We start from the raw sequence: 13,944 nt of genomic DNA on the forward strand, positions 1-13,944 counted from the left end.
AAATCGCCATTAGTGCTGTTCGGCCTGTGATGCTGTTGAATGTTGTCTCTACTTCCTTGAGTGACATCATTTTCCATAACTGGACTTGTATTCCTCTGGTCACCACATTCAGGACAATTTCGAGCCTCATCCGTGGGATCCAAATCCTGTTCCCATAGGTCACGTCCACACGTGCGACAACGTTGTGCTTCTTCCATGGCAGACATTCTGTTTCTTGGTCGTTGCCTCAAGGTAGATGGCCTCAACTGTGGCATCTGCAAGTAGACTTAAATAACTGGATTGTCAGAATGATTCTTATTAAAATTTGTCTAAAATTAATTCTAATTATCTGACCTATGCTGTCAATCACTCTAAATTTCGTACTCTAAGTTCACCTTAATACGCAAAAATATTACTATTTCATCAATGTAGCATGCCAAGCTACTTTATCACCACACGTTTTCCACAACAACTTAGTTCATTCTTTTTTTTTTTTTTTTTTTTTTGTTCACATGTATATTCATGTGCATATACAAATAGTGTATTAATTAACAGATAAAATATCTAAAACACAATAATATTTAAGTAATAAAATGCACGTGTAAATAAAAGTATTAAATCTAACCTATTCTAAATATATATATATATATATATATGACTATATAATTATATTAATACTAATGTTATTCACTAGAAACAAACTTAGCTAAATTTATGCATCAATATGCCAAAAATTTGCATGTTCACTTATATTAATCGCTTACCTGGTGCATTACCTTTTTGTTTTCTTCTTTCCTTCTTTTCTTCTTTTTTTTTAACAAAGAAAATGGTGTATCTCTTTTCTCTTCCAATCACACAAACCAACAAACAAACATGAGGTAAGAACAATTATTATTATTATTATTATTATTATTATTATTTACGCATGTGCTGAAATGAAATAAAATTGGTTGCGAGGGGGAGTAGAACGCTTAATCGTTCCCTACGGGTAATCTCGAAATAATGATTCTTTGAATACAAAGTTACCTAATTTCCTATCACGCTTCCCATTCTTAATTTTAGTATTACGTAATAGACTTGATTACTGTTTTCGTTCGCTGTTCGAAATTTACTATGTATGCTTCTCCAAACTAAATTTCCTACTTTTTTTTTTTTTAACGCTTACTACGCTTTTCGGTCCTGAAATAAAATTAACTACGCATGTTGGTCCTTCAAATAAGATTAACTACGCATTCGGGTTCCTGTTCGGGAAGCCATTTCTTGTAACACTGGGGTTCCTGTATTGGAAGCCAAGTTTTGTAGTGATAATGTTATTGTCTCGGGCGTTAAGTTTTGCAACGATTGAAAATAACTAATAATTAAAGGAAAATTTCTGCTCGGGCTGCCAAATAGAATTACTGCGTGATATTACGAATAAGCAGATCTTACGTATTCGGGCGACGAGGAATATGAAACGTATTGTTTTCGGAATTCGATTCCTTATCTCTAATTTGCATATTTAATCTGCACTAGAATGAATAATTAAGGCACTCACGGATGAGCCTAATATGCATCAGAAAAATGAATACCTGACCTTGTACTTGAAAAGTGAATGGTATTGATGAGTGGCAACTCATCTGCCTATTACACAAATAACATTTAAAAAAAAATGAATGAGAGTTTGGAGAATTGAAGTTGACTCCACGGGGCTCGAACTTCAGTTCTCCAAGGTAAAAATACAGTTTTGCTAAGATGGTTTGGAATTAAAAAAAAAATGATATATATACAACGAAAGATGACCTAATGTCTAATCGATCCTGTTTTCCCCATAACGGTGTCTCCAAGGCGCTAGGAAAACAGGTGCGTAGTTAATAGTTAAGTGATTTAAACATGCGGAGCAAAAATCTCACAAGCTGCAAAGCTGAAAGAAAGATTTTTCGCTAATGGCTTGTTCAGTTGGCTACACTGACTATCACTCTGTCACCGAAGTGTGTGGAGATAGCAAAAATAGTTAAAAAGCAACAAACAAGGAAAGTTTAATTTAAAGTTTTTTTTTTTTTTTTTAAATGAGTTAATTTAGATAAAAATTTCTGATGGTCAATGTAACCGTGCTTCAACTTTTTCTGTTCTTCTAGGTATGCTAATAACGGTTAAAGAAATAGGCATATCTTTGAAATGATAACCACATAACTGCTTTGGTTCTAACGTCAAATAGACTTTTAATAAATTTAACGAGAAATAAGGTGATATCTACAAAAATCAACAAGAAAGTTAATTTGGATTTACAAAAAAAATGAATTAATTGACTTTACGGAAAATGAATCAGACTTTTGACTGTTTTGACCAAATAATATGATTTCTCTTAACACATTCTTCACTGTACAACGTAATATTCAAATTATTCAATCTTGACTGTAAAATTTAGCAACAATCTATTTCTACTCAACTAAACTGACAATATTCGATTCTTTATAATTACCATGACGTAGTTATACAAACAAAAATTTCTATTAAACTGAATATTAATTAGCAAAATGATTTATTGTTTTCCTCCCAGACATAACCGACTATTAAGTAATTCGCCCACAGTTACTACCTCTTTTTATTAATAAAAGAAATGGAAATAAGTTTAAGAATCGGATTGCGGAATGAAAGAATTAATGGTTTAGGTTGCTTGCAAGACTTACTGGAGAAATAGTTTAGAAGCGATAGTATGCTTTTGAGAAAATTTAGTGCACTGTTTCTAATGAACTCTAATGAATTTTCAATATTAAAAGATTTGCATAAACAAAACATAGCTTTGTACACATACTATATCAGTTGGTAAATAATACAATTCACAATAAAAATCGTTACACAACACTAACTACACAAATATTTCATATTCAAGTACACTACACAGAAATATATATATATATAGTACTACCATTATTATAGTTTGGCCAATTGATCAAAATAATTATATTGTCGACACTCTCTGATTTTCTCACTGATTCCTTATTTTGCGAATACACGTTTCTCCATAGCTATGGACCCTATCTGCGTTCGTTGCTCAGATAGGTACCTCCGAAGGGATTTACTCGAGTATCTTAAGTTGTTTTCCTTATTTATGAGACTCTAACGATATTACGAGATAAGAGTATTTACACTTATTTGTCTGAAACTTACTCAACATAGCACGTCTTTGGAAGCTTTATATTGATTGTTTCTTTTAAGAATGAGTATAATAAAAATTGACAAGTTACAATAAAATCATATTAAGCCTGTTTACCGCTCTGACACATATTTCCCTAACACAACCTATACAAATGTTAAAATTTGAAAAACTAGACTTTGACGCTAAATCATAGTTTACTCAAAACAGAAATTACATTACATTCACACATCTTAAACGCGATTTATGTTTAAAAGAGAAATAATTCATACTTGATATAAATAAATACTGGATTGCATATAAATGATTATAATGACGGCTTCAAGGATCTAAATATTGACACATTACGATTACAAATAAATGCATGATTGAAGATCAAATCAATGTATACAAATTTCACTAGTAAAATAATCAAAAATTTTATGGCACTTATTCAAGAATGAAATTAACAGTTCCTATATCAGTGAATTAATTTTGGAAATGCAACCAAGGCATTAGGCTATTTGTTTACTTCTTTTAAAAAGAAAGAAAAAAAATGCTCTAAATGTTTACGGACAGTTCCGTATGAATAAACAATGTCCCGAAGTTTCTAGGAAAAGGTGAGTATGGAGATCACGAATCACGGAAATATTGGCCATAGTCCTTCTTCAATAAAGAAAATAACAGAATACTTTGTCCTACCTTAATAAGTCTTTCCGCTTATATTTCCACACTTCAGAAGAAAACTGCACTGTACTTAACTGACCGTCACAATGCTTCCTAATGTCCCTTCTCAGACCCCGCTGTCCTCTGGATTCAACTCCCGGAGAAGAGGTCCTCGTTTGTCTGAAGCGTCTGGGTCTTCCTGTGGCAAGGCATCTGTCTCGAGTATCGGGGATCGAACCCGTGTCTCCGTCCTTCATCTCCATGTTGTTGAAATGCAACGATGCGTCACTTATCAAATCCATCTGCACTTAAATTTCACTCGCACAGTTTATATATATATCCGCCATACATCGCACTACTTTTCCTGTCTTTGCACTTTATGCGGGAAATCAACGTATATAGAATCACAGACTCACTTCAACATCACCATTTATGTAGCGTTACCGTACGATGATAAGAATTATGTCTATCTGTCGATGTTTTAAATATTTGTATAAATAATCTTGTAACGACGAAGTTGCTGTGGATAACGCGTGGTTTAAGTAACTGGCTGCTAACGGGTGTCTAGCTAGCCATTTTTCTGAAATTTAAACACTTAAATATATATATATATATGTACATATGAGTTGACGTACGCTTATGAATCGCGTGTTGGTGATGTTTTCACGATGAAGTGTCGACTTAGAGTAACCTCTCTTCCGTGTGGGCGTTCTCCCAGCTTTCTTTATTTTTTTAAAAAAATAGACGCTTCATTCTTCTCTTTGTGAATTTTGAATTTCGGATTCTGATTCGCCGCTTTAAGTTCGTGACACCATTTCCCAAAAATCGGTTGATAATTTGGCTTGGGTCTCTAGCGTCTCTTCTGGGCTAGTACGTGATGTTAAAGAGTTTCAGAAGCACTTGCGAAGATTGTAGATAAAAAATTTTGGTTCCTGTGTGTCTGTGACGTGATATTTGCGATATGGAGGTACTTTGGTAGTGCGACAGTATGGCTGGAGTAACAATAGCAAATTCCATTACCGTTTACTGGCGAGGTAGAAAAATGGGTGGTCTATTAGTGCGGTTACCGTCTTATGTTTTTTTTCTGAAAAGCAGAGAAACTTCTTTACCTGGGACAAATGAAAGAGGTTCGCTTGGCTGCTAAATGAAACAAAATAAAATTTTCCTTGACTTTTTTTAAAATAAATTGAATTTACATATAAAGATGTTTTAATTTGAATATATGAACAATTAATTAAGTGTGTGAGCGTAATTGTCACAAAGTGTCAGCTTTGGATCAACTTGGAAGTAATAAATTCTAAAATACATGTTGCATAATCTTCTAAAGTAAATTTACAAGCATACAAAAATGACAAATAAAATACGAATCCAAGTGTCAAATGAAATGAAATTAAAATGTTTGATGGTGAATGTATTTTGTACACGTAAACAAGTACTATAATATGAGGTATTCGTATAAAGATACCTATAGTAGTCTCATATTTATCAATTGATATGGGAATTTCAGCTCACACGGTAGAACAGTTAAAGTTTCCTCAAGATGTAGCGAAGGTAGTTCAACTAATCAAGATGATAGGTTAACAAACTGAGATTTGGTACGTAAGAAATAAACAACGCATTACTACTAATCAATCTTAATAAATCTAATAATAATAAAAAATAATTTATGTCTATGGGTCCTCTGGCACGATAAGCAATGCAGAAAGAACAGAAACTTGGTTGCTTAATCAAGACACTTCACGCTATTCACCTGATCATATTTCTTTGTATTAAAGGAGTATGAATGCAAAGTTTCCAACAACAAGACAGAAGATGATGTCACTAAGAGATTACAGTTGGAAGTAATTTGTAGGCTACTGAAGTGGCGTAGATGTACAGCGCTCATCCCCGATACGAAAAGTCTCTGATTCGAAGCGAGGCCACATGAAATTATAGTTGATAACATCGTATCTGGATGTATTCTTGGAACTCTTTCATTTCCTCCCATTATTTTATTTGTACTAATTCTTTCACCACTATTCATCAGTTTTTACCATGCATCCCTCTTAACCCACAAGGCATAATTGCAAGAGAGTATATTAAAGATGCGTCCTAATTTCACTGAAGTGCGACAGGGTACAGATTAAACATATGTCTTAACTAGCAGCGTTCACCCCGCTTCGCTGCGGTCACCCCGGAACGCAATAAACTTTGTTACTTAGATAATTTTTACTTTTTCGCTTTCAAGTGATATGATAAAAACCATAGAAGATTGCAGTAAATCTTAACATTATATCGCCTGTCATTTATCTTAACCCGCCCCGCTCCGCTGCGGTCATCCCGGTGCTGGCATATTGTAAAAGTGTCTGTAAAAATAAGCAAATCAATTAAAAAATTTTAAACAGAAGATTCAAGCTATTTTCCGCTGTATATCGCCTGTCATTTATGTTAACCCGCCGAGTGACACGGTCATGCGGGTTGCATATAAATACGTTTATTTTTACCTATGATGAACTAATAACAAAGGATTTGTACGTTATGGACACTTGAATGGTCAATTATCTCAAGACACTGGTAATTAAAAATTAAAGTGATATGATAAAAACCATCTAGGGTCCAAATCCTAATAACCCCCCAAAAATGAAAGAAATTGGTTCAGCCGTATTAGCGTGATGAGCGGACAAAGAATTGTACGTTCTCTTTTATATATATAGATAGATTTTACTGACATCAACGATTAATAATGTCCGTTGTATTTCAAGAAAAAGGAATTAAAATTAACTAAATTTAAATGTCAAAATAACGATAAAACGCCCAAAGATAAGATAGATGTAGTATAAGTGCTAATGCAAATAATCTACAAAGTGCAGCATATCACAAAACATGTCAGGCTTGAGATTTCTTTTGATGTCAAGTTTCTAAGTGTAATCAAATTATTTTTGTCTTCACTTAACGACGCAAACATACTTTGACGTAATCAAGAACATTATGCTCTAATAATTCAAACAAATCTCTTTTTACAGAAGTATTTTGAATGACAAAGTCTAAAATTAATAATGCCTTGTCATGTTTAACATATAGATATGATATTAAAAGCAATATACTGTATACTTTAAACGAATCTATTTTTAATTAACGATATATGTAAACAATGTTCACTTAGAAGAAAAATACTTTAAATATAATAAATGTTCCAACAAAGATCGAAATTATGAACTCGTATCATTTGTATTATTTGTAAATGTATAGGAAATGTAGTAATTGCATAGCTGTCAATTGAATTACTGTACCTCCAAACTTCAAATGAATAGGCTATGACATCTTTCTGTAGATCAAATAGACAAATATCTCAGGCACGACGAAAACCGAAGTTAAACAAATAACTGATGAATTTATAAATTATACTACAGCTTTAGCAACGTGGCAACTAGTGACCAACAGAAATACTTAAATTTTGAAGATTAGAGTATCGTAAAGACCAATTTCATAACCGTGGGATGTTAAATCACAGATTCCTCAATTTTCAAGTACAAACTACAAACTTCCACATAATTACGACTCTGAACTAAAAGTCAGGTCGACGGTGTTTATCTCTTTATATTTACAGGACTAATTAACGGATCAGTCAACAAATGACCAAATAAATATGGTGAGTTTTTCAAAGTACCATTGCAAGAAAGGTCTGCTAGACAAACTAGAAATAGGGTCTATGAAAAGGTGAATATCACAAAACGTTATATTACTTTGATTCTGTATTGTGTGATGTTATTTTACATTACTTATGGGGATCCGCACGAGTCGAGTCGAGTTGAGATATAAGCCTGTCTCGAGAAAATGTTGTCTCGACTCGAAAATATGTTTGTTTCGATTCGAAACGAATTCGAGACGAGACGTCTCGAAATTTGAATCGAGACAAAATATACCAGTTAAAATACGCACACATCAGCCAGAACATTATGACTACCTACCCAATTGTCAGTATGTCTACCTTTGGCATGGATAACAACGGCGACTTGTCTTGGCATGGATGCAATGATCCTTGGTAGGTCACTAGAGAGAGTTGGCAGCACACTGGTAACCTAATTCCCGTAAATTCCGGGGAGGGGGGCGATGCGCTCTGACGTCATGTTCAATCACATCCCAGATGTGTTCGATTGGATTCAGATCCGGCGTGTTGGGGGGCCAACACATCACTTGGAACTCGTCCCTGTGTTCCTTGAACCACTCCATCACACTCCTGGTCTTGTGACATGGTGCATTATCTTGTCGAAATATGCCACTACCACGTTCGGAAACATGGTCGTCATGAAGGGGTGTACGTAGTCTGCAAGCAGTGTGCGATACACCTCGGCCGCCATAGTGCCTTGCTCGATCTCTACTGTACACATGGATACTCACGTGAATGTTCCTCAGAGCATAATTAAGCCGCCGCCAGCTTATTTTCATCCCGCAATACAGGTGTCAAGGAGCTGTTCCCTTGGAACACGGCGGATTCGCACCCTCCCATCGTCATGATGAAGAAGGTATCGGGATTCATCAGACAATGCAACTCTCTGCCACTGCGTCAAGGTCCAATGCCGATGGTCACGTGTTCATTTCAGTCGTAGTTGCCGATGTCGTGGTGTTGACATTTGCACATGGATGGGTCGTCAGCTGGGAGGCCCATCGTTAGGAGTGTTCGGTGCACTGTGTTTTCAGACACAGTTGTACTTTGCCCAGCATTAAAGTCTGATGTTAGTTCCGACACAGGTCGCTGCCTGTTCTGTTTTACCAGTCTGCCCAACCCTCCTACGTTTGGACGTCATTTCCCCTTGGTTTCGCCACATGTTGAAGACACCATAACACTCCTCGAATATTCGACAAGTCCTTCAGTTTCCGAAATTCTCGTGCCGAGTCTCCGGGCCATTACAACCTGCCCTCGGTCAAACTCATATAGATCGCGCGCCTTCCCCATTCTACACACAGTCAGCACTTCACTAATTAACTGAATTGAGCTGAAAATTAAATCTTGATCTCGAAAGATTAACTATTAAGTTTATGTGTTCTCTACCTTTCTAAAGTAATAAATGCGAGAATTGGTTTCAAGGCTGTTTCTGAGTGAACACTTTCTTCAAAATAATATTAAAGATATAGAAAGATTTTCGAGACATTCGAGTCGAGTCGAGATTTTTACGAGAAATCTCGACTCGACTCGTGTCTCGACTCGAAAATTCGACTCGAGAAATAAGTTTGTCTCCACTCATCTCGAATTTTACAAAGTGTGTCTTGACTCGAATCTCGACTCGAATTCGAATCAAGTCGAGTCGAGATTCGAGATATGTCCCGACTCGTGCACATCCCTAATTACTTAGTATTTAGGCTTAAACCAGTTATATTTCCCAGTTGTTTTGGAAATAGAAGCATTACTCCTTTAACTAAGAGATATTGAAGACATTTATTTAATTTCAGGCAATATATTCATACTTTCCACGCAATAAATGAACTATCAGCGTTAATTTCACTGTTGTGGTAAATTAAAATTGAACAGGTGATTTTCGCCTATATTAGACTTCACTTGTTAAATAAAATGATATTCAATACAGAATATAAGTATGCTGTGTTATGTAACGATTCATACATACATTCTTGTGATTATAGTGAAACCCTATTATTTTCATAATTGCAGATTATACTGCACAAAAGCCCTCATAAGAAAAAGTGATGGAGACAATTTGAGTAGCTAACCCAGTCCGACTATTTTAAAGAAAATGAAATAGAATACGCATGTTCTTTTTATCAACAATTTGAAATGAAATCTTGAAGTTTAATGTTCCACGTTTATGCTCTGTTAGGCTAAGCGATATGATGATTAAGGCAAGTGAATGTTGATGAAAGAATTGGTGGAATGAAAAAGTGGGAGGAAACGGGAGTACCCCAAGAAAACCCACAAACACGATGTTGTCCAACAAAAACTTACTTGGTCGGGTGTCGAATCAGGGATCCCACGCACCAGAAATAAGCGCTCTACCATTGAGCCACCATACTCCTCTCTTTTGCTTTCTCCATCGGAAAATGATGCCATACGAAAGTAAAATCTTTTATTCCCAGAAGCAGTGGCCCCTGGGATATGTTTGTAAGTGGATCCATAATTCGTATGAACAGCTCCACTATGTATTACTGTGCAGTCGTTCTCTTTAGGCGGTCTGTTGATTTGATTGACATGTAATACTTGTGTCCCTCTGTATTCTACTAAAATATTGAGTAAGTATCTTTAAAGTGCTTTCCTCGCTCATGCTTCACAAGGGGGAAAAAAAGAGAGAGAGACTGCCAATAACAAAATTGATTTTAAAACACCACCCAAGAAAGAGAGAGAGAGAGAAATAAAAAGTAGAAGAAATTAAGAGCGTTTATATACACACATCCGGTAATAAATCCCACAGCCATGGCCTTGAGGAAGAGCAAATTGAGGGTGCGGATCTAGTATTAAGGAAATACTCCATCGCCCATTTCCTCTACCACTCATTACAGGTAATGATTTAATTTTTGACGTCAGATCCGCCAATAGTTCATTCACGTAAAGCAACATTTTTTTTTCTAAAATGATTTATGTTTATTCAATATTCAATGAAAATAAAAAAAAAGACAAAAATTAAGCGGACAAGTTTCTCCAACCAATAAATAATTTTCATTTATTTATTTTTTTTAAAAGGAAAAAAGATGGAAAGTTTCAGGCGATAAAAGCGGGTGAATAGAGAGTTAATGACTCATTATCACCATTACGATCACCGTTAAGTCCGCTTTCTTTTCAACTTTCGCTGTCAGTCTTCATTTTATTAATCCAATTCTGTCGGGAATAGAGTTTAAATAATATCCAGACAGACGAATTTTTTGTATTTATATTCAAAATATCCAGTTTTACCCTCAATTTAAAATGTTAGTCTACATAGAATTTGAACACTGAAACATCATTCAATAAGACACAACAAAGTATTAAAATCTCCTTTCACAGCTTAGACAATATTATTTTATAAAGTAGTTCATTTGATCGATTACTACAAGAATTCTCACACATTCAACAGAACTTTCTAGAAATTCTATTCATTATTTCTTGGTTTTAATCACATTAACGTCACAGGAGTTTTAAAAAACAAGTTTTTTTATTGTGGTGTGTAAGATGCAATAAAAAAAATATGGACGCAGTTTGTTTTCTGTGCATAAAGTTCGTAGTGAACTTGAGTTTTGGTAGAGCTGTTAAGATATTTTTCAAATAAATAATTAGTTTAGATATTTAGGATTTATGAATTAGATTTCTGGGCTTATGACATCTATGGCAATTTTAGCATGTTACGTATGAGGGACAACATCTCTCGGCGATCACATTATCCGTGGGAAAGGAAGGAAGGAAGCGTCCTGAGACCTATTTCTTAGGTACCATCCCGGCATTAGCGTCGTGCGAATGAGGAAAACACTGGAAAACCTCATTCAGGATGGCTGGCCTGATAAAATAAACTTTTATACTTTTTCAACCGAGTGTCCCCACCAGAAATCGAACCCGGGACGCTCGTACCAAAAACGACAGCGTTGGCGACTACGCTAATCATGCCATAAATAAAAGTTTTATAAATAAAAATTTTATTTGCATATGCAAACATAGTGTTGTTGAGATTGTATAGTAGTATTGTTCTTTGGTGATAATTATTTATGACATCATTTTCAAAGATGTAAGAAGCGAAGTGATTTTTGATCGGAAAGTCTGTCAAAATGTTAGCATGTTTTCGAAAAAGTGGATACATTTGAGCAATAACCTTGAAAACTTCTGGAGTAGAATATAAATTAATTAACGATGGAATTACGGAAGAAAAGTTTGTTTTGAATCTCGTGAATTTGACGGGGGCAATATCCTATATCTAAATTATAAAATAAATAGACAGTGAAATCAATCGAAAGGTAAGCGCTCTACCACTGCGTCACTGTGCTCTCTATCTGCTTCTGAAGCAACTTTTGCTGGATTTCTGAGCGGAAATGATTGCCTTCCCTTCAGGATGGTAGTTCAACATCGACAATTCTGTCCTTACTGGGAACTGAACCCAGCATTACACTTACCAAAATGGCATGCTTGCATGTTCCATGAATTTACATCAACACTTCGGATTATATTTAAAAAAAAAAAAAAAGTATTATGTTTACAACACAATAACAAATTTAAAAGTACAATTTTATTTATTAAGATAGGAAACTTCACAGTTTCCTAGTAGGAAGTCCTCGCCGGAAAAAATTTAAATATTAACCCTACTAAAAATGTAATCTTAAGGTATTTTTCAATGAAAATGGAGTGTTATTTTCAACATAGAAAAATTCATTGAATGAGAGAATTATGGTCTAACCAGGAAGGTTCCAGGGTTCACATCCTCCGTTCTTAGTTCTCTCACCCCATTCTGAACGCTAAACTTTGGATTTACAGACTTTGGAAGGAAAGAAAGCAAATTAAGTTAGTAAAATAGGATAAAATTTATGCGCATATTTTTCTATAATGATAATGTATTCAATGTACGAGAACATTTCTTTAATTTCTAATTTAAAACAGAATCGTCGCTTCAAGGAAAAAAAAAAAGTTACAGTGAAAATGATTTTGTCACTTTTGATTCTCAGCGCCACAATTTTAAATGTTTTCATCCTTCGTAAAGTCTCAACCCAAATTTTGCATCCCCCTTCCCCCAACTCCGCTCTATGAAAAAAATAGGTGTTTTCTATCATTTAAGAAATATAGTGAAGCATTATAATTTTCTACCTTTTCTCTTTTTCTTCTCTCATTTTTGTGTGGAAGCATCAGAGCACCCTGGGAGTCGGCGTCCATGCTGGGAATCGAACCCATTACAACACGAAGCAAAGCCGAAGTGCTATATCTTTACCTCTATATTTATTTATTAGGAGACTATCTAACATTCCTTTTCAGAGCAAAGGATATATCTGAGATTGACCCACAATTTAACGTAGATTCTCCATTTTCCGTCTCGCTTGAACCCGGTTTTCCCACACGAAAGATGAGAACGTCAATAACTTGTTGCGATGAAGCTCTACTAGCAATATTTTCTTTCTCAGTACTGTATCTACTATATCTAGGTATAGTGAAACGGAACTAAATAAATAATACTGCAATAAATTTTAACGAAAAAAAAATCTTTAAATTAAAATAAACTTGTACTCTTTTTACACTAAACGACAAATTGATAAGAAGTTACTTTGAATGTACACTAAATAAAGCAAAATTAAGATTTGCTTTTTTTTTTTGATTAAGTATAATGTAAACACACTTACCTCCTGTATATGAAAATGCCATGATTCTCGCTCTTCTGTCGATTAACAGCTGACTTGCTTGTTGAACTTGCTTGAGCACATAAACTTACGGAATGAAATGTGTATACAAACAGGTCACGATAAAATCGTCTGCTGGAACATGTAATAGAGATTTCTGCGCATGCGTTAACTAGTGAACCAATTACCTCACTTGTTCGAGTTCGACGAAATTATGACGTCAGAATCAGTTCTTTTCACGGAGCCAGTGTGTCTAACTTACCCAAGATTTCACCTACAGTTACATTCCTATTGCGTATGCGTACGCTTCTAAACTTACGTATAGTTTTGAAATTACTAATATCCTGATTGTTTTCCTAAGAACATAGTGTTCTTCAGTGTGATTCTGTTTCGAAGTAAGCAATGGGGAAGCGAATGGTCCAATTTTTTACCTTGAATGACTAAGGGAAAACCACAAGAAAAATATATTGATGGTCACTGGTTCTTGTCAAATTAATTAGCAGAAGAGCTGTCACAAATACACTTTCTTACTCACTTAAAAAACATGTAAATAACGCAATATAACAATTTACAAAACTAGGCCACTTCCTAATTTTAAAATGCTGTTAAGAAATTTCTCTGAGTGTCATCATGACATTACAATCTATACTTGCACATTACATGGAGTTTCCTTGAGATCTTTGTCAGATATTTTAGAAACAAAACAAGTGACATATCGTCGTTGAAGATGTGATCCTCGTATGTCCAATTTGTTAGTTTTCAGGAGACGAAAAAGACGTCACTATGTCTATTCACAATATTAACATTTCAGATCTTCTAAAACGTGCTTTATCCTTTAAAAACACTCTGATACAGCTCTTCTCATCACAGCACATCACGGGCCTGAAGTGAAATATGCTTTGTAGGCTCGAGCCTGG

The 13,944-nt window shown here is 34.9% G+C and overlaps 1 protein-coding gene across 1 annotated transcript in view; it reads right to left on the reverse strand.

The window, feature by feature from the left end:
- Positions 1–13,182, reverse strand: part of LOC145666850 (homeodomain-only protein-like) — an 88,830-nt gene extending 75,648 nt beyond the window's left edge. Inside the window, exon 1 of the mRNA XM_081734425.1 lies at positions 13,031–13,182. Coding sequence (XP_081590551.1) covers positions 13,031–13,052 — 22 coding nt within the window. The 5' untranslated portion in view covers positions 13,053–13,182. The remainder of the gene's footprint in view (positions 1–13,030) is intronic.
- Positions 13,183–13,944: the final 762 nt, after the last annotated feature.

The sequence above is a fragment of the Thermobia domestica genome, chromosome 12 (assembly GCF_964235325.1).
Source record: "Thermobia domestica chromosome 12, izTheDome1.hap1.1, whole genome shotgun sequence".
Classification (NCBI taxonomy): Eukaryota; Metazoa; Arthropoda; class Insecta; order Zygentoma; family Lepismatidae; genus Thermobia; species Thermobia domestica.